Here is a 24,689-nt window from a genome sequence, read left to right as displayed (position 1 = left end):
GAAACAAGCCCTTAAAAGAGGACCTGTCACCTCTCCCATCATGTCTATTTTAGTAAATACTTGTATTCCCAATGAAATAATAATTCTTAAGCATCTTTTCTTAAAACTCTGTTTTGTGCCATTCCTCTGTTATTCTTCCTAGAAATATATGAATTTATTGACAACTGGGTGGTACCGGTTGGGAGTGTTTCCCTACGCAGACTGAGAATGTCCAATCAGCGCTGACCGTGAGATTGTGTAGGGACACGCCCATTTGACCAGGGGAATGGTAACGCCCAGTAGTCAATTCATTCATAAATTTCTAGGTAGAATAACAGAGGAACGGCACAAGTTCTAAGAAAATATGTTTCAGATTTGTTGTTTCAAGTGGAATACAAGAATTTGCTCAAATAGACATGTCAGGACAGGTTACCAGTACTCTTTTTAAAGTACACACAACTGAAAATAGTATAAAAAATAGAATAAAAAGAAAAACATAATAAAAAAACATAAAAATGCAATGACCATATATTACAAAGATGCTATATCATATATTTTATGTTTATACCTGAGTCATAAGGTAGAGCTCCCCTTTAAAAAAAAAAATATATATCAGTTCTGTTGCAATGCAGGGTGTGGCGAAAACAAAGTTGTGACTTAATTAAAAATAGTTAAAATAAAATTTTAAAAAGGATTTTTTTACATTTTGGTTCTAAATGACAAAGCCCAAAACCAGCTTAGAAGCCCCTCATTTACTTGTATATTTACTAAGGTAACGAAGCTTAACAAGGGCATGGAAACAATAACTAATAGGGTTTTGACAGATGCGTGACATAAATCCGCGTGTCGCGGCTCCTTCACATGGTTTTCGAAGATGATGCAGCCGTGTTTTTGTGATCTGGAGGAGTTATGACTGAATTTTCTATTCTCCAACATTATATAGTAAAGTCTTTTTCATTCCATGAAAGCGATTCTATAAAAGCATAACAGTAATTCAGCATCTCTGTAGCTCATATGGTCTAATAAATGGAATATTACTGCCGCCAACTGCTTCCGGGGCCATACAGTACAATATCATTTATATGTATGACTTCTCTTCAGTTTCAGAGACAGGGGAAAGATGTGGACAGAGTTAAACACAGGCTGCTAGAAATGGCCAATTACGTTGATAAGGTCAGTGCCTTTTCTAGTCACATGGTAGACTAATAATAAATCTTTATGTTCATATGATTGCTATTCTTTACGTCTCATTTGATCTAATGTCATGCAGATACTGGTTTTCCTTTATGACCACTAAAGGGGTTTTCCGGGACTATGACTTCACGGATCAAATGATACCGTGTAGTCATAGCTTTTGTATGACAGACTAGTATACTATGTGTACATATATATATATATATATATATATATATATATATATATGTGTGTGTGTATATATATATATATATATATATATATATATATATATATATATATATAAATGTGTGTGTGTATACGTAATTTATTATATGTGTAATTCACAATGCACATATTTGCTTTTTACCTATATAAAAGCGCATCAAATCACTAGGATCTGCAGGATCAGACTACAACTGGACTTTGTTTGTAGTCTGTAACCATGGAAACCTAAAGGCCTGCAAAAGATGTGTATACAAAAAACAGCGTATCGTTATTAACAAAGACCATTTGCAAAGTTGCTTCATCTCGTTTTCAATGCAATGGAGAAATAAAAAATCTGTTGCAAATGTATACATAACCTACAGTATAAGACATCATTATAAGGTTAAATCCAGATTTCATTGCGCCTATTGAGAAAGAAATCGGCATTTTTCTATCATGGTGTTTGAGCAGTGTTTTATCTTTATTATATTCATTTTTTTTTTCAATCTCCCAATCTGCATGACGGCTTTTAATTAGCCCTGCAGAGACACACTCTTGTTTTTTCTCTATGGGGAAACTGCTTGTGTGATTTTTGTTTTTTTTATTTCAAATGCTCCCTAAGATTTTCAGCGGTCATTTGATGTAGCTCTCACATCGATACCGAACTACTTAATCAAATGAGAGTCCTATCAGGAAGCTCAATATCCTGTGGGTAAGACGTTCATTAATTCAGTCCTTTTAAGACGTGAAAATAATGTACCTTTTCTTTCACAACATTATCACAAAGCTACATTACGCTTTTTTAGTGGCAAAGTCAGTGCAATAACTGTAAGAGCTGATAACATTTAAGGCTGCCTATAATTATCATACCAAAAAGAATTTCATTCAAGCCTGATGAGTGGAGCGCCATATTCCGAGCTAAATTATTCATCTGTAACATTCTGCATGTGTTAATGCTGTCATCTCCGGAATTATGAAAAGATTGGAAGATGTTTTGATTAAAGAAAAAAAATGTGCAATAAATTTCTGAAAGACGAATATGTCTAGTTGAAAGGAAAAAATTTTTGTGTTCCATTATGATGTTTGAAAATGAACCCATTTCAAAGAAATTGTCCAGTTTAGAAAACCCATTTTCAAATACCCTATTAGAGAATTCTGAGTTAATAGTGGGGGGTCCTCTCTTCAGGATCCTCATCTCTTGACCAGAGTGGAGATCGTTCACGTAGAGTGACTCTAGCTCTGAAACACCTGACTTGTCCTGCATTACACAGGTATGTTTTTATGTAAATGGTCACTGTGTAATGCTTAATTTCCTCTGTGGTGGCGCTGCAGGGAAATTGAACACTTACTGCCTGGTCTCTCCATAGATTACAGCTGATCGCTAGGGTCCAAGTTTATTGTTAAGGGACTCTTTTAACAAATCGGGATTGTCCAAAGCAGACAACCCCTTTAACTGATGAGGTAAGGCCGGATTATACACACACTGGGTCTTATTTATCAAAACTGAATAACCCAAAAACTATCCTTGTTGACCATAGCATTCAATCATGTGCAGTTTCAATTTTTCAGAGCAGTTTAAGAATTGAAAGATAAGCTTTTTCAGTGGACACTTAAATGTATACCAACTATTTAAGCAACTTATACTAATATAATGGTATACCTGATATAGACCAACTTTATAATTTATTTACTGTTCAAATTTTATTGTTTTATCCATGCAAATTCTGTGTAAAGTTACTCCCTTCCTGTAATCTATCCCTAGTTTCAGACCGACTGCAGAAAGTGTGGGGGTGTCACTTCACTGCTTGCTAATACAAGTCTCTGGAGAGAGGAGGTGGGAGCAGGAGCTGAGTGAGAAAGATGCAGCTGTCCTGCAGCTTCCTAGTAAGTGTTCAGACATTATGGATTTTCATGCAGATTTGATGCAGATCCCACCCTTTTAGAAAGGGCGAAATCCATGTTAAAAATCTGCAGCAAATCCACACTGTGTGAACTTATCCTTACTGTCTCACCCCAATGCTGGATTCTCAGCTACACTGGTCTGTACTGCTGTATAATCTTCTCCATGTTCCTGCAACAGCTTCTATATATATATATGTAGTAAATAGAGATAGGGGAGCAGGATTCTCCTCTTCTCTGCGTGCAGTGTATAGGAGACCTCATAGCAGTTAGGCCCCGTCCAGTAGCTCAGAGACAATTGAGGATTAGAGAGAGAGCCTGCAGAGGGGAAAACTGCTAAAAAATGCAGAATACAAGTCATAAAATGGCCAGAATTAGTGTTATATCTCATGTACACATATAAGACAGCTTATTCTGAAAAGTCACCTGTAAAGTTAGGTACACTTTAAAGGGTCTGTGTACATTAAAAAAGAAAGCGGCACTTAGACAACCTTTTTTTGTGCACCTTAAAATGCCTTACAGTGAAAAAACTCTTGAGAGATGCGTGCCCATGGTGCTGGGCTCCAAAGAGCCTGTCTATTTTGGTCAGAGTATTTAAATACAGGTCTGGGGCAGCGAACTGGAACTCCGCTCAGAGTTAAGGGAAAGCTTAGCTACGAATTATGTAGACAACATTGTACTACTATCCCCCTTCCTTTGCAGCCCTCAATATCAGCAATTTTGGACTTCATTTTATTTTATATGATCTGTAATAATAATAATGTCTTTATTATTTATCATAAAGTTTTTCAGACCGCTGAACATCCGAGTAGCACTTGTTGGTGTTGAAATCTGGAGTGATGTTGATAAATGTGCCATAACCCAAGATCCTTTTACCAGCCTTAATGAGTTCCTGGACTGGAGAAAACTGACCTTACTACCTCAGAAGCCCCATGACAATGCACAGCTAGTAAGGTCTGCTCATCCATTCACTTTTCTGACTCGTTTCTGAGTATAGTTACAAACAGATTATCAAATATGTGAATATATTAGATAGCGTGTCCTTTAGGACTTCCGACACAACTTTTTGTGTCTTTTTGTATTTGTAGCAACATTGTCTGTTAATTTGGAGAATTCCACCTATTGGGCAGTATGTCTTTACAGGGGTCTAGAGATCAATAATCTCTATGACAAACGCATTCTTTAGGTTGTACAAAAGCAGTGAAAATAGAAGCCCCATTGCATAGTATAACCATGACCACTACTGAGAGCAAGAGAGATTAGATGATCATCTTCATTAGGTCTGTTCCCTTTCCTTCTTTAGAACTTTGCATTCCATCATCCATTGCCTCTTCCCTTTAAGGGGGATTTACACAGGACGATTATGGGGCAGACGATCGTTCATAACGCTCGTTGCTTATAATTGCCCTGTGTAAACAGGGGAACCATCAGCAGATGAACGAGCAAACGCTCGATCATCTGCTGGTCGTATCGTTTTAAAAAAGTCAAATATCGTTGTAGGCAGCACATCTGTCTGTGTAAACAGGGAGACGCGCTGCCGACATGATGATAATGTATGAGGACAAGTGATTTGAGTAACGACCGCTCATCCCCATCCATAGCTCCATGTGACAGGAGCAAACGAGTGCCAATCAACGATGTCTTGTTGTTCGGCGCTCGCTGCACCGGCCGATTATCGGCTGGTGTAAAAGGGCCTTTACTCTTACCAACTACCCCTTATCTCTAACAATGGCGTTAGACCACCTCAATAGTTGTGCTCCATATTAACTACTACTATGTCTGCTACTCATTTAGTTACAGCTTTGCAGGTAAGCATAATGACACCAGACATCTCATGCCCCCATAGGACTGTCCCCAGGACTTGTCCCTATGTTTAATACAGACAAAACACCCACTAAATGTGAGCATGGCTGCTAAACAGGGGGGAGCAGAGCAAACTCCCAACAGGGACCTGGAAGTCAAGGGGGCATGGTGGCGACAGACAGTCTCAGACCAATTCTTCGGTGATCGGCAAACTGCTCATGAAGCGCTCAGTCAAATCTCAAAAACAACTTTGCAGCTCTTAAAGCACAGCCATCTTGGCCCCTTGCCCCAATTGTATTCACCTTGGGTAACCAATCGAATACCATGTATGAACCCTTCTCTAGACCACCAGGGATGCTGGTATTAGCCCTTTCATTACCCTAGACCCCCAGGGAAACCTAGATATACCCCGTCGTAGACCTCCAAAAAAAAAATTATTAACCCATAATCCACCTTAGACCACCAGGGATATTATCATTAACCTTTAAGTTGCTCTTGGAATATTAATCATTAACCAATACAAGCTGTTAACCCCTAAACTCAGTAGTTTTAGATGGTGTTGTCAAAGTATTCAGTTGCAAGATCAGCTCAGTCAAGAAGAAGTTTTATTGTGATGTCCTCCGCCATATTGGAACCCTAAAAATGAAATATTGGGGTAATTATTAGTTACAACTTCCAAATCCTCTTTAGAACTTAATTCTTTACATCTGACTTGACATGAATACAGTGCACACAGTAGAGTGCCTTATACTGTGACTACAGACACCAATAACTGTACAAATAATGGTTAATACAATTAGATACTAGCAGAATTAGTGGATCAATATTTCTCCTGCAATCCATACTTGATATTTACGAATGTAACAACTGCGTTTGGACTTTTTTTTTTTTTTCACTTTAAATTGATTGTGTACTTACAATATTCATTTATATGATTAATGCCCTATCCTTAGAAATGCCTACCTGACCTGCCTGTCATTATTAATGGAGTAATCCTATTTCTGTGGACTCTAAAGCTAAAGAATGCATTGTATCCAACACGGCATAGGCCATATTGACAGCTCATCTTCTAGGTAGGGTCAGTGTTATTCAGGATTCTTCGGGTGCAGTATTACCAATTCCAGCAGAATTAATGCAAAGCAAAATAACAACAGGAATACAAAATAATCAAAAAAAGAAACCAGAATGTTGCTATGTGGGAAAAATTGGGCGGACATAAAATAAATGCATTCAACATTTGGAGTCATATGGATGTGGTTGGTTTGAACTACACAAGCATGCATTGATCTGGATGCCTTGTGTACATTGATCTGTTTATGTATCACGTCTATAGAGACTGCTTTATGGATGTACAGATGTAACCCAACATGCCATTTCCAAATTTAGAATGCATGGATATTACAAAAAGAGCACTTTTATTTAATACCACCTGTTGTATATGTTTTCATTCTCTGGTACATGCACGTTGGCACTTTTTAGGAATTCTAATCTACAGGGAGCTAATCAGACTGGACATAGAACATATAGAAGGATGGGCGGTTATATGCATTACATAGGGTCATAGACCGGAAACTGGAAAATCAAGGGCGAAAAAATGAGCGGAGACACGGTCTGAAGAAAAGGGTAGGAAAAGGGAGGCATACACAAAAGGAGGGATGGGACGGCATAGAAAGGACACAGGAGGTTAAGGGGGACATAGAATGAAAGAAGGCGTGAAAGGAGACCTAGATAGGAGGAAGTATAAACAGGACACAGGAGAGAACGGGAGGCAAAGAAAGGAAGCAGGAGGGAGAGGGGGAGAAAAGACTGGTCCAAGAAAGGAGTGGGGGGCATAGATGGGGCCCAGGAGGAAGAGGGAGCATGGAAAGGACACAGGAGGTAGGGGGGACATAGAACGAAAGCAAGAGAGCAAGGGGACACAGATAGGAGGAAGTATAAACTGGACACAGAAAGGAACGAGGTCAAAGAATGGAAGCCGGAGGGAAAGGGGAGGAAAGATGGGAGCCAGGAGGGAGCGTGGGGCATAAACGGGACCCAGGAGGGAGCGTGGGGTATAGATGGGACCCAGGAGGAAGTGGGGACATAGAAAGAAAGCAGGAGGTAAAGTGTAGCAAAGACGGGACCCAGAAGGGAGAGGCAGGCATAGACGGGACCCAGGAGGAAGCAGAAGGCATAGACTGGACCCAGGAGGGAGATTGGGGCCTAGACAGAACCTAGAAAGGAAGGGGAATAGTTATCAGGCAGGAGGCAGAGGCCAGATGGAGGGCAACACCTACACAGGAGTTAAGACACCTACACATGGAAGGCATAGACAGAAGAATAAAGGGAGAGTGCGGCCCAGACCAGATATTTTAAGCAGAGGGGACATAGACCAGATACTTTAGGGAAAATTGACATAAACAGGATTTTGGAGATACATTAAATACTGTAAATCCAGGATAAGACACGAGCAGATAGAATGAGTTACACAGGACATACATTTCCAAAGTGATGGCACAGTTTTCCCAAGACAATATAATAATCCGCATTCTCCGCCATAGTCTCACTGGTTCTGGTCTTATATAAGACTCTGACAGGACGGGTTATAATAAGAGGCCTGCCTTCATGAATGAACTGTGACTGATCCCCTGATGGCGGCCAGCAGCTCCTGAACTTTGTTTATTTGCAGCATCCCTTCGTGAGGCGTCCAGACAGAAGCCGTTAATATTAAGTTGGGGGGTTGTGTGACAGCTCCTGGCGCTGCGCTGTGACCAGGCCTCTGCTTCACTGCCTTCATAACGTCTCTGACAAATATTTAAATGAATACGGTGACAGCGCCATGCTAATGGGAGTTTGTAGAAATGAGATGTCTTTCCATTTCAGGAGGTTCAGTGTGAATAATGAAACGTTTTCTCTGCAGCATAACCAGCAGAACTAAATAGAATGCTTCATATGTGATAATGGAAACCTGAGTGATGACAGTTACACCGAATGAAGTCGCATCTTCTGTTATCTCTTTTTTTTTCTCCTTTTCCAGCGGGGTGCATTTCCAGGGTACAACCATTGGCATGGCACCAATCATGAGTATGTGCACGGCAGACAAATCAGGTGGAGTAGTTATGGTAAGCATGAAGGGCTCAGCTACATTTCATGTTGTTCATTTTAAAGGGCTACTCCATCTAAATATATTTATGTTCTGCATGTAAACAAGATTGATCCGGAGTGTATATATAAAAAATAACTTTTACTCAAATTTCTTTAAAACATAAGCCAAAAATGCTTATGTTTTAAAGAAATTTAAGTAAAAGTTATTTTTTATATATACACTCCGGATCAATCTTATTTGTTACAATTTACGGAGAATGCTTGCTAAACCAACATTGTCAAGGTGGTAGACGATATACAATACCACGAATATATATTACAAATATGTTCTGCATGTGGAAATTTAGTAAGAAGGATGTAGCAATGTTCTGTTTCCCTTAGGGTTAATGTACATGGCAGAGGTGTGCACAGACCCTGTATGGCAGCAAAAAGGTTCCTATAGTTCTGTCTTATGGACCTATATAAGTAGGGGCATAACAATAGAGGGCAGGGGTGTAGCTAAAGGGTATGTTCACACGGCTTATTTATAGACGTAATTCGGGCGTTTTACGCCTCGATTTACGTCCGAAAATGCGCCTCGATAGCGTTGGCAAACATCTGCCCATTCATTAGAATGGGTCTTACGATGTTCTGTGCACACAGGCATTTTTTTTACGCCCAGCTGTCAAAAGGCGGGGCGTAAAAAAGACGCCCGCGTCAAAGAAGTGCCTGTCACTTCTTCAGACGTAAATGGAGCCGTCGTTTTCCATGGACTCCATGGAAAAACGGCTCTAATTACGTCCGTAATGGACGCAGCGATAAGCGCCTGCACATGCCATTACGTCTGAAATGCCAGAGCTATTTTCTCCTGAAAACAGCTCCGTAATTTCAGGCGGATCGGACGTGTACGTGTGAACATACCCAAAGGCTCATGGGCCCAGGTACGAGAGTTCAGCTTGGGCCCCCCTACCCCTCACCAACACCACCAGACCCCTGAGCACGCCTATGCCAGGCTGCCTTGCCAGACAGATCCCATGAATGCCCCCACAGTATAATGCCCCCCATAGCTGCCCCCACAGAATAATGCCACCACACAGTATGATAACCCCCATAGCTGCCCCACACAGTATAATGCCCCCCATTGCTGACCACCACAGTATAATTCTCCCCATAGCTGCCCTCACACAGTATAATGCTCCCCATAGCTGACCACCCCGGTATAATGCTCCCATAGCTGCACCCACAGTATAATACCCCTATAGCTGCCCCCACAGTTTATTGCGACCCATAGCTGCCACATACAGTATAATACCCCCACAGTGTAATACCCCCCATAGCTGTCCCACTATAATGCCACCGCACATTATAATACCGTCCAAAACTGCCTCCCACACAGTATAATGCCCCCTCACACAGTAGAATGCCCTCCATAGCTGCCACATACAGTATAATGCCCCATAAAGTAGAATGCCCCCCATAGCTGCCCCATACAGTATAATGCTCCATACAGTAGAATGCCTCCATAGGTGCCCCATACTGTATAATGCCCCATACAGTATAATGCCCTCCATAACTGCCACGTACAGAATAATGCCCCCATTCAGTATAATGCCCTCCATATCTGCCATATACAATATAATGCCCCCATACAGGATAATGCCCCCATAGCTGCCCCATACAGTATAATGCCCTCATAGCTGCCCCATACAGTATAATGCCCCCATACACTAATGCCCCTATGCAGGATAATGCCCCAATACAGTATAATGCCTTCCTTAGCTGTCCCATACCCAGTAAAATGCCCCCAATACAGTATAATGTTCCCTCAGCAGCCACCATATCAGCCTCCCATATCCAGTATAATGCCCCCATATGCATGTATCTAATAGAAAAATAATAACATAATTACTATATTACTTATCCCCGTTCCCACAACGGGTGGAGGATCCTTCTCCTCCGGTCTGTGCTGTGAGTGACTCAGCGCAGACAGTCGCGATGACGTCACTACATCGCGCCTGCCTGTGCCGAGCCGCTTGCGACAGTGAATCCTGCAAACGCAGATTAAGTTGGAAGCGGGACCAGTGCTGTCAGTGCTGTGTGGCAACGGGGGCCCAGTCGCAGTTGTGACCGTGGCGACCACTATAGCTACACCACTGATGGAGGGGCAGGGGTAATAGTTGCACCTGGACCCTGGTTCCCGGGCCCGAAAGCCCCTTTAGATTATAAGACACATAATAAGTGGTGAACTCTGTCACAGATTTTTAAGTGGGGCGCAGAAGCTTTAACCCTTTGAGGCGGTGGCCTAGTTTGGGCCTTCAGGGGGCAGCAACCTTTTTTGTTTTGTATTCTTCTATTGATGTAGTGCTTACTTTTTGAAAGATGAATTGTATTTTTTAATGTCAACATATTGGTGTACTTATAATGTATTGAATAACTTTTAGAATTGTTTTGGGGGTGAATGGAAAAAAAGATTGAGATTTACTTTATATGACTCTCGCATATGGTATAAATAATAACTTCACATTATTCTGCAGGTTGCTATGATTACGGCCATACCAACGTTTTTTATTTTATTTCTTTTCTACGTTTTTTTTTTTAATAATTAGTTTTTGTATCCTGTATTCCAAGACCAATAGCATTAAAAATGTTCTATTAAAGGAGCTGTATGAAGGCTTGTCTTTTGAGGGATGACTTTCATTGGTACCAATTTGGGGTACATTCAACTTTCTGAATTATGTTTTATACCTGTTTTTGGGGGTGGAATGAAAGAAAAAACAACTATGTTGAATTTTTTTAAATTATTTGTTACGGTATTCACGTGCAGAATCAATGATGCGTTGTATAGTGCGGGTCTTTACAGATGTGGCAATACCAATAGTTCATAGTGTTTGATTCTTTTCCATTTTTTCAATAATAAGACATATTTCCATTTTTTTTCTTAGTCCCACTTGACCCTGCGAAGTATTGCAGTGTATTGTGCCTTTCGGTGTTACAGACTGGCAGCCTATTAGGTACTTCCTTACGCAGGGTCTAATGGGCTCTCATACATGGCAGACCTGGGGGCCACTGTTAGGCCTCTGGCTCCCTTTGCAACCTATCTGACCCAGCGATCGCATCGCAGGTGTGCTGATGGGCCCCCTCCCTCTGTAAAATTATTTAGGTATCTGAGGAGTTAAATGGCCAGGATTAGAGTTATCTCTAATCCTGACCTTTTGAAGCAGGGTGTCAACTGTATAAAACAGCTGACACTCGTGTTGGATGGTGTGGGCAATGCTCCTGAGCTTGCGCTATCACTGCGCCGTAATAGTACAGCGTGGTGCATCAACTACCCGCTCCCCATGACGTACTATTACGCCGCTGTGCAGGAAGGCTTGTTCGCTGCGTCTCCGCAAAATAATGAGCATGCTGCATTCTCCAACATATGGATGGGGTTTTGAAAACTGGAAATTCCTGCAGATTTGAAATTTCCATTTGAAAATCCTCAGCATGCTCTGATTTCCGTGCGGAAAACGTTCAGCAGCACGTGGATGAGATTTTTTTAAATCTCCCCTACTTGCCTGCAACAGTCTTCCTCTGTGGATTTTCTGCTACATGTGCCTTAGGCTGTGTCATAACATCTGGAATCTTCTTTTGTCCCTGTCAGTCAGTATGAGTGCCCTCCAATTGCCACGCCCGTACAACTTCCCATTGGGTGCAATGAGACATGTACAGGGAGACCAATCCAAGCAGTGCCCATATGGCAGAAATGCCCCCACACCAAGGAGTGCAAAGAAATGGATTTTCATTGTAATGTCGTTGAGGAGTAAGGTCCTGGCAGGGCACTACTTAGATATTTCCTATTACACAGAGATCAGAAGAGCTTGCACCCTGGATCAAAAGTTTTCTAAAAACAGACTAGATCAAAAAGTTTCTCTAGATGAAAAATAGCATTTTTAATACCGTTTTTTTTTTTTGGGGCGGGGGGGATTTGATCTTTTTTTTTCGCTGGAAGTATGCTTTAAATTATATGCAGATTACCTAAAAAAGTACAAAACAATACCGGTGGCCCCAGACCTAAGCAGTACATAGATTGATGCCTTTGACTAATAAGCAGCGCCATAGCATAGATCAAACTTCCTGTAATTTATCCCGAGTTCTAATTTTAGCAATTGGCAGAAAGTCACTAAACAATTACATGGTGCTAATAACAACGTCACACATTGTTTAACCCATTCAGTGACTGCGCCATCGAAAGTCAAAGCAGAAAAGAAAGGTTGTGGAGCAATTGGATCCAGCACTGGTAATCACCTTGAGATTATTGGGGCAGAAAGGTGCAAATATGTCATCAGCCCTGTCTGTGTGTGTGTTAAATGAAGCAGCTCTTCTCTGGAAAAGTCATCAGAATCTAGTCATTCACTTAAAAGGGTGAGAGAGAGATTGCGATGTGTTGATTATAACAATTGTTGCAGACAGCTCGGCTGAATAATCAGGAAACCGTGTGAACGTGGCCAAGAGAATAACAAGTGAAGCATCATAGTGTCCTGATACTTGTCGGGAACCATGACATCTGGATAGATAAGACCGTGATCGTTTTGGGTCCGGCCACCGGAACTCCCACCAATCCCTAGAGTGAGCGGGCCGCCCATGCCCATGATATCTCTTGGCAAGTTGGACGTTTGACCAAAACATTTTTTTTATCATATCGATACTTCTATAGTCTGTATGGCAGAACTAATGTTAATCTATGGAGATTTTCACAATATCGGATAAAATACACACACATTAATAATATGCAGCATATACTACGTTTATTCATTTTGTCAGATGCCATGAAGACAATGGAGTGTGTCAAACGTACAGGGGCATATTACATCTGTATGACATCAGAATCTCATCCGTATTTTAGAAGAGTTATCTTAGGGACTCGTGCACACAGGCGTATTTATAGTTTGTGTGCAGTTAGTTTGTTTTGTGTCTGTTATATGTAGACTGTTAGTCATCAGGGCTATGCACATGGTTGTATGTTTACTGGTCGTTTCCCCTACGGATTCTGCATAATTAATGTTAAATTGGAGGCCATGGATTCAGTTCTTCTAGTGGAAAGCTTGATCCGTGGAACGGGGACTCACTCAGAACTAAACGGCCATAATACGATGCTGTATTATGAGACAAAATGTACGCGCACATGTGTATGAGGCCATATGTGTTTTCTGCTCCTTCCTACAAGACATCGAAATTTGTCAGGGCAGGCATTCAAATGTTTCGTCGTCATTACAGGAACGTCTGATTGTTCCAAGCTTATCTAGTCGCCAACATGGCTGAGGAGAGTGGGGGAGGTGAGGGCCCTTCCTGCTGCCCAGGCCTCTGGATTGGATTAATATATGCACGCAGCCCTGGGGGTCGACATTTGTTGGCATGTATTAGTTTTTAGAATTATCCGTTATCCAAGTAGTGGTTGTAAGTGATCAAACTCCAAGATGGTTTCTCCTCCTGCCATGGTGACATGGCAAATCCGTTATGGCTCCCTGGAAGATGGCTTATACATAATACATATTCAACACTGATGATATCTTGTATGTGGATCTGCATTAGCCCAGGGCATACATACCATAAAGGCAAACTATGCAACTGCATTGGGGCCCTTGGAGAGAGGGGTCCCAGCTCTGGTTCATCCTCTTTGCTATTGGAAAGGGGGAAACTCGGGCCCTTTTGTCCTTGGTGGAAAAACTGGACACCATAATGGAAGCCTACATTAATTCTTGCTATGATGCCCCCTTTCTTCTATATAAGTCACTGGCAGTAGACCCCCAGTATACATAAAAAAAGAAAAAAAAAAACCTGCTTCCAGTTTATTCCACATACTTTCCAAAAAGTCCACTATTTTTATGAACTAAATTTGGATTTGGGAGAGCTGGCAACCTTCGAGAATGGCTAGACTTGACCTTGAGCTGATGTTTAATAACCTTTCCAGTCTGATCAATATTCTTTTCCTTTTATAGGATTATTCAGACAACCCACTTGGAGCAGCCGTAACCCTCGCTCATGAGCTAGGCCACAATTTTGGGATGAACCACGACACACTGGAAAGAGGATGCAACTGCAAAGGATATGACAAGGGAGGCTGCATCATGACCCCATCCACTGCGTGAGTCCTTAATCCGATACAATGTGCATTCATATGTTATTTCCTCGAATTGTCTCTCAGTTCTATAATGTATTTAACTGCAGTGGTTTGAGATCCAGGTGAATGATTTTCAGCATTGGAGACCTGGAAGACTTAAAGAGGCTCTGTCACCAGATTTTGCAACCCCTATCTGCTATTGCAGCAGATAGGCGCTGCAATGTAGATTACAGTAACGTTTTTATTTTTAAAAAACGAGCATTTTTGGCCAAGTTATGGCCATTTTTGTATTTATGCAAATGAGGCTTGCAAAAGTACAACTGGGCGTGTTTAAAAGTAAAAGTACAACTGGGCGTGTATTATGTGCGTACATCGGGGCGTGTTTACTACTTTTACTAGCTGGGCGTTCTGATGAGAAGTATCATCCACTTCTCTTCGTTACCACCCAGCTTCTGGCAGTGCAGACACAGCCGTGTTACCCTGCATGCTGTTTTGCTACAGTGTACTTGTTATTATTCGGACCACAGGTGAAGCATTACTAATCGTGTTTACAGATGTAGCAGAGCTCAAAATTGTTAATAACCTCAGTTGGAGATCATAGTACATCGTGCCAAATGACATCTCAGCTTTGATATTTCTTTACATATTTTTACCTAAATGTTTCAAGAAATTATCAGAAGTTAAAATATTTATTTGGGCGAGGGTGAGATATTGTAGTGCACACAGCAGATTTCCTGCCGGTTATCGTATGGGAACTTTATTGGCAAATGTATCCTCATCCATGTTTGAAGACCTTATTTTAGGTGCTGTATCTTTATAGCTTGTCTTGAAACAACGTTTCTGTGATCTGCTCCTCAAGGTCATATAATTAAAATGAGCACCTAAAGAATATGTATTCACTTCTGAACCCCAATTTACAGTTTACATATAGAACCCACCTGCATAAAGTTGTCACTTTGTATATACTTATTTTGTTCTCATCTTGAATTACAGTCTGTATTATACTCCAGAGATGCACTCACAATTTTTATGGCCTCAGAGCTGAAATCGTGCAGTATTACTTGCATGCTCTATGCCTGTATAGAGCTTGCTCTGGGAATTTGCATTCTGTGACATATCGTATATACACACCAGGCATTACACAGTAATCAGAAGCAGGAAAAATTAACTGTCTCACTATATTATCGGAGGAATGGGGTATCAAGATTGTTGACTGTCTCCAGCAGAATTGAGAATGCAGCTCTGGACTGTGTTCACATGTTACAGATTTGCCTATGGCAAATCTGACTTGTATTTAAGAATGGATCCACGGGAGAAATACGAAGCTGACACTTGGATTTCTGCCACGGATGTGAAGATAATGTGTCACGAATCCGCTTGTGGATTAGCCCATTTTTAAATAGGCTCATACAGTTTTACCGCGCGTAATCCCCCGGGAAGAATGACCATGCTCATACTTTTTGCGGATATTTTCTTTTATCTGCATGGACAAAAATCAGTGCGGATTCTTTCAGCTGCATGTAAATGGGGTATAAAACAATTTTTTGCAGGTTACATGAGGATTTAGGTGCTTAAAACCTCATCAAGTCCATGATGTGTGAACACAGTCTAATATAAGCAATGGGAAGAAGGAAAGAGGCTGGCACTACCAAAACCGCACAGTCGGAATAGGAGTTGAGATATGGCTTGCTTACTGTTGGATGATTGCAGGTAAATTGCCACGGAGTTGCTCTTCGAAAGAATAGCACAAAAAGCTAGATATATATGTAGAGGAATGATCGAGGCACTCACCGAAACTGGCAAAAAATTCGTTCTTTATTACAAAAGAGGATCTAGGTCAGGATGTGGAAATGCCTACGGCCGTTTCACGTGCTGGTACACGCTTTCTCAAGGCCCTAGCGTCACTTCCTTCACCTGCCTTTTTATACACAAATTAGTACATTGTTACATAACAAAAAATTAAAAAAGACAGGGAAATGCACAGTATACTTTGATGGTTCATACAGCTAGTACATTCTAATCTTAGAATATCAAAATTACAATACAAAATTCTATAAAAACAAATAAGGTTCATGTTAAAAACGAACTCAGATCATTCCGATCATTAAGACCGAGCGGTCCTAGTGCACCTGTCAAGGAAATAATCTCTGCCTCTCTCTGCAGCAAAGATTTGTGTCTGTCTCCTCCTAATACCAATGGCTGAATGTGAACAATACCCACAAATCGCATACATCGAGCGTTATTTTCATGTTTCTCCTGCATATGTTGTATCAACCTAGGGCATCCCTCACATGTACTTAGTGATCTTATATGTTCACGAAATCTTACATACATAGGTCGTATAGTTTTTCCTATATAAAATCTACCACAATCGCAAATTACTGCGTAAACAACATATTGAGTCCTACAGGTTATTAATCCATTGATTTCAAACGTAATGCCCCCTAAATTCAGGTTCCTTGTACGTATTATGGAATTGCAATAATTGCATTGACCACATCTGTGGTTACCCTTTGGACTATTAGCTGTCAACCAATTCTCTTTGCACTTCTCTTTTTGGGAAAAACGTCCCCTGACTAAAATATCTTTTAAATTTTTACATCTGCGAAAGGATACAATTGGTTTCCTAATTGCGACTTCCATAAGTAATGGATCATTCTCAATTAGGTGCCAATTGTTACGAATACTAGTTCGGATAACATCACTCATTGGGCTATAACCGAAGGATAAAACAAATCTCTGATCTTTTTTAATAGGAGTTTTTCGACTATGTTTTTTATGATGGAATAACGATGTTTGTTTAATTTCACTAGCTCTATTTAAAGCATCTTTTATCAATTGTGCCGGATAACCTCTTGCTTCTAACTTTTGACTCATCTCATCTGCCTGTTTATAAAATGTCAAGTCACTACTATTGATTCGTCGTAGACGTAAAAATTGAGCATAAGGTAAAGATTTAGTTATATGTCTAGGGTGATAACTATCATACCGCAACAATGTATTTGTGGCTGTTGGTTTTCGATAACCTTTAGTATGAATTGCTCCCTCCTCTATTGTTACATACACATCCAAAAACTCAATTTCTTGATTACCAAATTTATGTGTAAAACTCATATTTGACGAATTTGCATTTAGGTATTTTACAAAATCCAGAAACTCTTGCTGGGTACCAGACCACACTACAAAAATGTCGTCTATATAACGTAGGTATAACTGAAGGTATTTGGCGTAGGGATTAGAGAGATTGTATATCATTTGTTCTTCAAAGTCCGCTAAAAATAAATTCGCAAAAGTCGGAGCTACGGGAGTACCCATCGCCGTTCCCGACTTTTGTCGATACCAGATGTCATCAAATTGAAAAGAATTGTGACTCAACACATACTTTAATGCCTCACATATGAAGTCAATAAACGCATGATCACTTTTAGTATACTGCAATTGACGTCTAACGGCCTGTACACCGGCATCCTGAGGGATACGGGTGTATAGGCTTTCGACGTCAATACTAGCCAATTTGAATCCTTTTTGCCAACCAAAATCCATAATTATTGACAAGAAATCTTGTGTATCCTGTAAATAGGAAGGAATATTCTTTAATAATGGGCGCATAACCCAATCCAAATAGCGTGAAAGTGGCTCAGTAACTGATCCAATTCCCGCTATAATGGGGCGGCCCGGGGGGAATTCCATTGATTTATGTACCTTTGGGATGAAATACCAGTATGGTCTATTGGGAAATGGTATAATTAATTTCTCTCCGAATTTTTCAGAAAAGAAACCACCCTCAACCCCCTTTCTCAATAATGATCTCAATAACCTTAGGTATAATGGAGTTGGTTCCTGTTTGAGGATTTCATAGACCGAATTATCATCTAACTGACGATGAGCCTCCTGAATATAATATTCTTTGGACAGTAACACTATATTCCCTCCCTTATCTGCCGGTTTTAAAAGTCTAATATAAGCTTAACTCCGGTTCAGTAGAAAATAAGTAATGCAACGCAGTTACAAAAGTTCTCCACATTTTATGTCGAAAATATACATATTTTTTAATGATGCGCTACATTCCGTTCTAAAACTCAACTTTGTTACGGTTTTTCCTTTTGCATATATTGGCAGGTTAATGTCACATTTTACAAATCTACTTGAGAATGCTAAAGATCTCACTTCAGCCTCTGCGCACGTTGTGTTTTTGCAATAATTTTGCCATAAGATTCCTGACACCGAGGTTTAGTGATGCTGAAACACACTTGTTTTCATTACTGCCACTGCCATGAGCATCAGCAGGAGAGGAGAGCAGATATGTAATCATGTAGAGGATTGTGATTAAGACCGAGAGGGGGGGGGGTGTTACTGTTTTATTTAAAGAAATCGGCTGCTCTGAAGTACGGCACAAAATATTTCTTCCCGTCAAAGAGGCGTAATAACTTTTACAAGGAATAACCGGATCAGTAGTAAATTGGTTGCTATGATACGGTCTGAATTTAATATCGTTGACAGAATGTGCTTGACCCCTACCCACACAACATATATAGGTGGCTTAATGGACTCGGGCAACATGCAGTCTATGCATCCACTGGGGAATTCTGGCATCGCTGAAGTATGAGGTTTGCTTGCGGCACATGCCTCTGTTATGTTACTACTTCATTTTGAATGTTTAAAGGGGAAATCACAAAAAATTTAATAAATACAAAATTGATACTTAAAACCTGTCACTAGGTCATATAAGTTGAAGTGGTAAGCTGCCTGAATAGCGCTTCTCCCTGATTCCAGCTGTTTTTCTTTTTTTCCTGGACTCCCCCGTTCCAGAGATATGGCACACTGTTATTTTGGCTCCCTATATGCTAATTTGCTGTAGTTAGCTAACGGGGTGGAGCTAGCTAGCTTCCCTACCTCTGATGCTGACCAATCAGAATGAGGCAACTTGAAGTTAGTTCATGCCCTGTTGGCTAACTACAGCAAATTATTTGAGGGAGCGAGCCAACACAACAGCGGGCCACATCTCTGGAACGGGGGTCTAGGAAAAAAACAAAAACAGAGCTGGAATCAGGGAGACAGCGTTATTCAGGTCAGTTACCAGTTCAACTTATATGACCTAGTGACAGGTCCTCTTTAAGCAGTTAAATAGAAAAAAAACTTGGTTGTCTAGCTCCTCTACAATTTTTTTGTATATGGTTTGCGAAAGTATTCACCTCCTTGGTGTTTTTCCTGTTTCGTTGCTTTGCGCCCTGGAATTTTGGAAAATGGATTTTAAATTTGTTTTTATGTAATGAACCTAACAGAATAGTCTAAATAGTTATAGTAGAATGTAAAAAAAACAAAACCTAATTTTAAAACTAATAATAATAATAATTTAAAAATGGAAAGCTGTGAGTTTATCTTCAAGGGTCCATCCTAAGAAAAACAACCCTAAGGAGCAGTTGGAAAAGCAAGCGAGATACTTCACCGGTGCCAGCAATCTCCTGGCAAATGTCCACCTGCTGGTATACACAGATAGAAATGTAGTAATTAATGCAACTATAGCGTTTTATTGTTTTCAAGAGCGGTAGCAATCTTTTTCTTGAATGGATATTTTCCAAAAAATAGTCCCTCTCCTGATGCTGGTCCATGACATTTCACCCCTATTTCATCCATCCATCTCTCTTGGGACAGGTGGATCAATGCAGCCTCCATTTGCCATGCTTTGTAGAAGAAGTGTTGTAGAAAGGGTCCAAGAATGGGTCCAACCTCAAGTAGACTCATCTCATGGCCCATAGCATCTACAGTAATTTCCGCAATGGTGTATATCATTTTTTTTCTTTATACTATTGTACATTGTAGTATTTCTTTTTTTTTTTTTTAACTAGTTGGATATTTCTTTTATTACATTTCCCCTGTATTGCAAGGATTTTCAGCTCAGAGTATGATGGTAGTTGTACTCCAATCACATATGAAACGTAAATCAGATATATCTTCAGTTCTGCCTGTGGATAGTAAAGATGAATGAATAAAGCTCAGCAGGAACTAGAGTAGAATTCTCTAAGAAGATCTCCAGAATCATGTAATATTACATTTTCTTTCGGCTTCTCTTACAATGAAATGAGGGAGAGGGGCGACTATATTCCAGTGAAAATCAATATTATTATGGTTAAAAGCACAGCATTACCACACCTGTCAGGCAAGCTGTAATTCTGAAGCATACCCATCTATTTGCTGTTTGATGGAAACCCGATAATACATTTCCCTATAAATCATATCTGGCATCCCGAGTGGGTTATGACATAGGAAGCAGGGCATAATGACACCAAACCATAATGCAGATGAAACTCCGTGATTTACTTTCCATTTGAACATAGAGAAAGAAACCTTATAAATTCTGCATGATCCATCTTATAGTGTGCGCTATCATCTTACCGGAAGCACAGACACAGATTGGTCCCAGATAAACAAAATCTGTGTTCTGATGGATTCTTTTTTATTCACTTTGTGCAGTGGCAAGACTTGTGGATTTTGTCATTACTTAGCGCCTCTTCTCCATTTATTATCATAGTTTTACGCTAATATTGAAAAAGTTATTTTCACCAGTGGCGTAACTACCGCCATAGCAGCAGTAGCGGCTGCTACGGGGTCCGCGGCATGAGGGGGCCCGTGTCACCCGCCGGCACGGGCCCCCACCATGGCCGAAGGCTTCGCTAGCAGCCGCTATGGCTGCTACAGCGGGACGCCACTGAACACTACGGCAGAGCAGGGAGGTATCTCCCCGCTCTGCCATTAACTGGTTCCCGACCGCTGGCTGTATTTTTACGGCCAGCGGTCAGGGACGGGTCCTTAAAAGCCATAGACTTTCTACGGCTCGGGTTTTAACTTGCTGCCCGCGTGATCGGGCAGCTGAATGTCGGGTCTCCGGCTGTCAGTGACTGCCGGGGACCCTGAGGAGAGGATAGAAGCAGCTTATGACTGGTCACATGATCGCCGGGTGCCGTTAGTGGCAGGCTGCTGCTGGGTCTTACTAGACCCAGCACAGCCCTATTTTAGTGACAATCGTCACTATGAGAGGGCTGATTTCCCCTGTAACTGGAAAGAAAAAAAATATATAAAGTTCCCCAAAGGTCTTCTTTGAACTTTGGGGGACAGACCATAGTAATAAAAAAATAATAAAGTGCAAAAAAAATGTAAATAATAAATACACATAAAATACCCACCCCCAAAAAAAAACGCCCCCCCCCCCCCCCCCCCGCCAATCATTGTTGTAACGCTAGCGCTGACCCAATTACCCTAATATAGACATGTAATATATAAAAATTTACGGTAGACAATGACGATCACAAATAAAAGGTCTATTTTAGGGTAAAACTATGTTATTACCAAAAAAAAAAATAGCTGAAATGTAAAAAAGCTTATTTTTTTACTATTATTTTCAAACTTTATGAATAAAAATTCTAAAATAGCAAAAAAGGTGTGTATAAAAACGATAAAAAATGAAACCTGCATTGTCTACGGAAAAAACGTCGCAAAAATCACGTCGTTAGCCCAACAAATAAAAAAGTTATAGCCATTTAACTAACACGTGCTAAAAATGGCTAAATGGTGTCTGGTCCTGAAGGCGCAAAATAGAGCAAAAGACATGTATCCCCCCCTCTCCACAGGACATGTATCCCCTCTCCACAGGACATGTATCCCCCCCTATCCACTGGACATGTATCCCCTCTCCACAGGACATGTATCCCCTCTCCACAGGATATCCACAGGACATACACAGGATAGGGGATACATGTGTGATCGCTGGCAGCGATAGGGAGAACGGGGGACTGAAAGTCCCCTGAAGTTCTCCATCACAAACGGCAGCTCCGTAGAAATGAATGGAGCGCCGGTCGTGCTTGTGTGCATGCGTGACCAGTGCTCCTTTCATTTTTATGGAGCTGCGCAGACGCCGGAAGTCAGAGGTTAGTCATGGAGAAGTTCAGGGGACTTTCAGTCCCCCGTTCTCCCTATCAATGCCAGCGATCACGCATGTATCCCCTGTCCTGTGGAGATCCTGTGGAGAGGGGATACATGTATTTTGTAGGACACACTGTAGGTCGCATTTTTTTGGGAGGGGGGACGCTGTATGGCGTTCCCTACAGGGGGGGGGTGGCTGTATGGCATTCCCTACAGGGGGGAGCTGTATGGCGTTCTCTACAGGGGGGGCTGTGTGGAGTTCCCTACAGGGGGGGCTGTATGGCGTTCTCTACAGGGGGGGGCTGTATGGCGTTCTCTACAGGGGGGGCTGTATGGCGTTCTCTGCAGGGGGGCTGTATGGCGTTATCTACAGGGGGGCTGTATGGCGTTATCTACAGGGGGGCTGTATGGCGTACTCTACAGGGGGCTGTATGGCGTACTCTACAGAGGGGGGGCTGTATGGCGTTATCTACAGGGGGGGCTGTAAAAAAGGCACTATCTACAAGGGGGGGGTTGTGTGACACCCAGGGGAGGGGGGGCCCCAGTCAAAAGTTTGCTATGGGGCCCAGTCTTTCCTAGTTACGCCCCTGATTTTCACCAAGGACGGATTACAATGTAGGCAAAATGGGCAAATGCTCAGGGGGCTTCCATACACATTAAATGGTCAGTGGATCATGACAACATTGGTGGGACCTGCCAACAATTATCATGTGTATGCCCAGCATAAGTTAGACACACATATATATAAAAACTTATTGGGCATAAGGCCTCATTAAAATATTTGATCTAGCCCGCTTTTCACCACAAGTCGGAAACAATCCGAGGGACTAAATACATGGAAAATGCCCATTTGAGAGTTGCAACTAACCCTCACCCGCCCATAAGTTAAGGGAGCTAACCAAGTCTCGAAGGAAGACCCACTGAGACTAGGAGACATTTAAAGTTAAGACATGGTGCTTGTTACTCACCTATTCCCCTTCAAGCAGTGGGTCCCCGCTATTGGCTGCAGCTCCAGCCGTTGGACACATCAGGTTGTTTGGCAACCAATTCACCTCTCTTCTTCCTTCTGCGATGCCTATCCTTGTGGCCACAGCCCTTCAAGGTGTGAAAGCCAAAAACATTCCGGTGTTGGCTTTGCTTCTGATTTTGGCCCTGACCTTGACCTTGTTTCTAGATTCCACATCCAGACCGCTATCCAGGTGACACTCTTGGCTCGGTTCCTGAATACGCTCCAGCTACTTTCTCAGCATATCTGCCGCCAATCGGCGACTACTCTGCAGACTGCGACCATGGAATGCGACCCGGAAAATCCATACCTTCTTCCGGGGGTTAAGGTTGAAAAACAGGGCGGTTTCTTAGCGTTCGATTAGCCAACAGATTGCGTCTTTCACCGAGTATCCACTTCCCCGGTGACAGACGTTGGAGTGCAGAATTGAGACTTGACATTTAAAGTCATCTTATTTTTGGATTTTCCCCGTTGCTGTATTTGTACAAGGATGCTATAAATAATTTGACAAAATATAAAAATTACTTCTGTTACCTTCTACCAATGACCACAAAGAAGCCATATTTCTCCAATATATGTTATTATTGTGCATAAAACCTAGAACTGTGGAAATCATTCTCGTGATTGTCCATTCAACATAGCGAGAGCGCCCTCTCTGCCCTCATGGTCATTTCATGAATGGACAACCCCTCTTGTATTGTATAGATGTAGCTAAGTTTATGTTGCCTTTTATAACTTGCTGCAGCATGATATCACACAACAAAAGCCATTGAATAGTCATTGAAAAAGTCAAGTTCGTTTCTTGCCACTGTGTATTTAATGCATTAAGTCAAGATAATTGAAAAAAAATACAGGTCCATCAAGTCCAACCTATAATCCTACCGTGTTAATCCAGAGGAAGGCAAAGCCCCCATGAGGTTGATGCCAATTGCGTCATTAGAACAAAAAAATCCTCCCTGGTTCCAAGTATGGAAATCAGAATAAATCCCTGGATCAACATCCCATCTTCAGAATCTAGTACCTATAACTAGTAATATTATATTTTTCAAGAAAGACATCAAGGCCCTTCTTGAACTTGTTCAAAGAATCAACCACCACAACATCCTGTGGCGGAGAGTTCCATAGTCTCACTGCTCTTACAATAAAGAATCCTCGTCTGTGATGGTGAAACCTTTTCTCCTCTAGACGTAGAGGATGCCCCCTTGTCCTTGTTACAGGCCTAGGTGTAAAAAGATCATTCAAAAGATCTCTGTACTGTCCAGTTATATATTTGTACATTGTAATTCGCCCTTAAAGAGGCACTGTCACCACATTATAAGTGCCCTATCTCCTACATAATGTGATCGGCGCTGTACAGTGTCATAAGGGGGCCCGTGATGCTCGCCACATTCAATAGTATCTGCGTCCTTAGGACGCAGGTACAGTTGAACACAATGGCAGAGCAGGGAGGCATCTCCCTGCTCTGCCATTCACTAGGCTACAGGCCACGTTCGGCCAGCAGCCTATCAGGGACAGGATTTATCAGGACAGGATTTCTGCTCA

General features: G+C 41.5%; 1 protein-coding gene and 1 long non-coding RNA gene across 2 annotated transcripts in view; one reads left to right on the top strand and one right to left on the bottom strand.

Annotated features, from left to right (window-relative positions):
- ADAM12 (ADAM metallopeptidase domain 12) overlaps window positions 1-24,689 on the top strand; it is a 407,169-nt gene that overhangs the window by 260,652 nt on the left and 121,828 nt on the right. The window contains exons 8-11 of the mRNA XM_075843108.1: window positions 1,081-1,152; window positions 4,043-4,212; window positions 8,078-8,162; window positions 14,103-14,248. Of these exons, the coding sequence (XP_075699223.1) occupies window positions 1,081-1,152; window positions 4,043-4,212; window positions 8,078-8,162; window positions 14,103-14,248 (473 nt within the window). The remainder of the gene's footprint in view (window positions 1-1,080; window positions 1,153-4,042; window positions 4,213-8,077; window positions 8,163-14,102; window positions 14,249-24,689) is intronic.
- LOC142664143 (uncharacterized) lies at window positions 5,650-7,945 on the bottom strand. The gene is made up of 2 exons (XR_012851208.1): window positions 7,540-7,945; window positions 5,650-5,697 (listed from the first exon to the last, which is right to left on the bottom strand). It is a non-coding gene; the product is annotated as an uncharacterized LOC142664143 (long non-coding RNA).

This window comes from Rhinoderma darwinii, chromosome 11 (genome assembly GCF_050947455.1).
Source record: "Rhinoderma darwinii isolate aRhiDar2 chromosome 11, aRhiDar2.hap1, whole genome shotgun sequence".
NCBI classification, from domain to species: Eukaryota; Metazoa; Chordata; class Amphibia; order Anura; family Rhinodermatidae; genus Rhinoderma; species Rhinoderma darwinii.
This window is presented reverse-complemented; position numbering and strand designations above follow the sequence as displayed.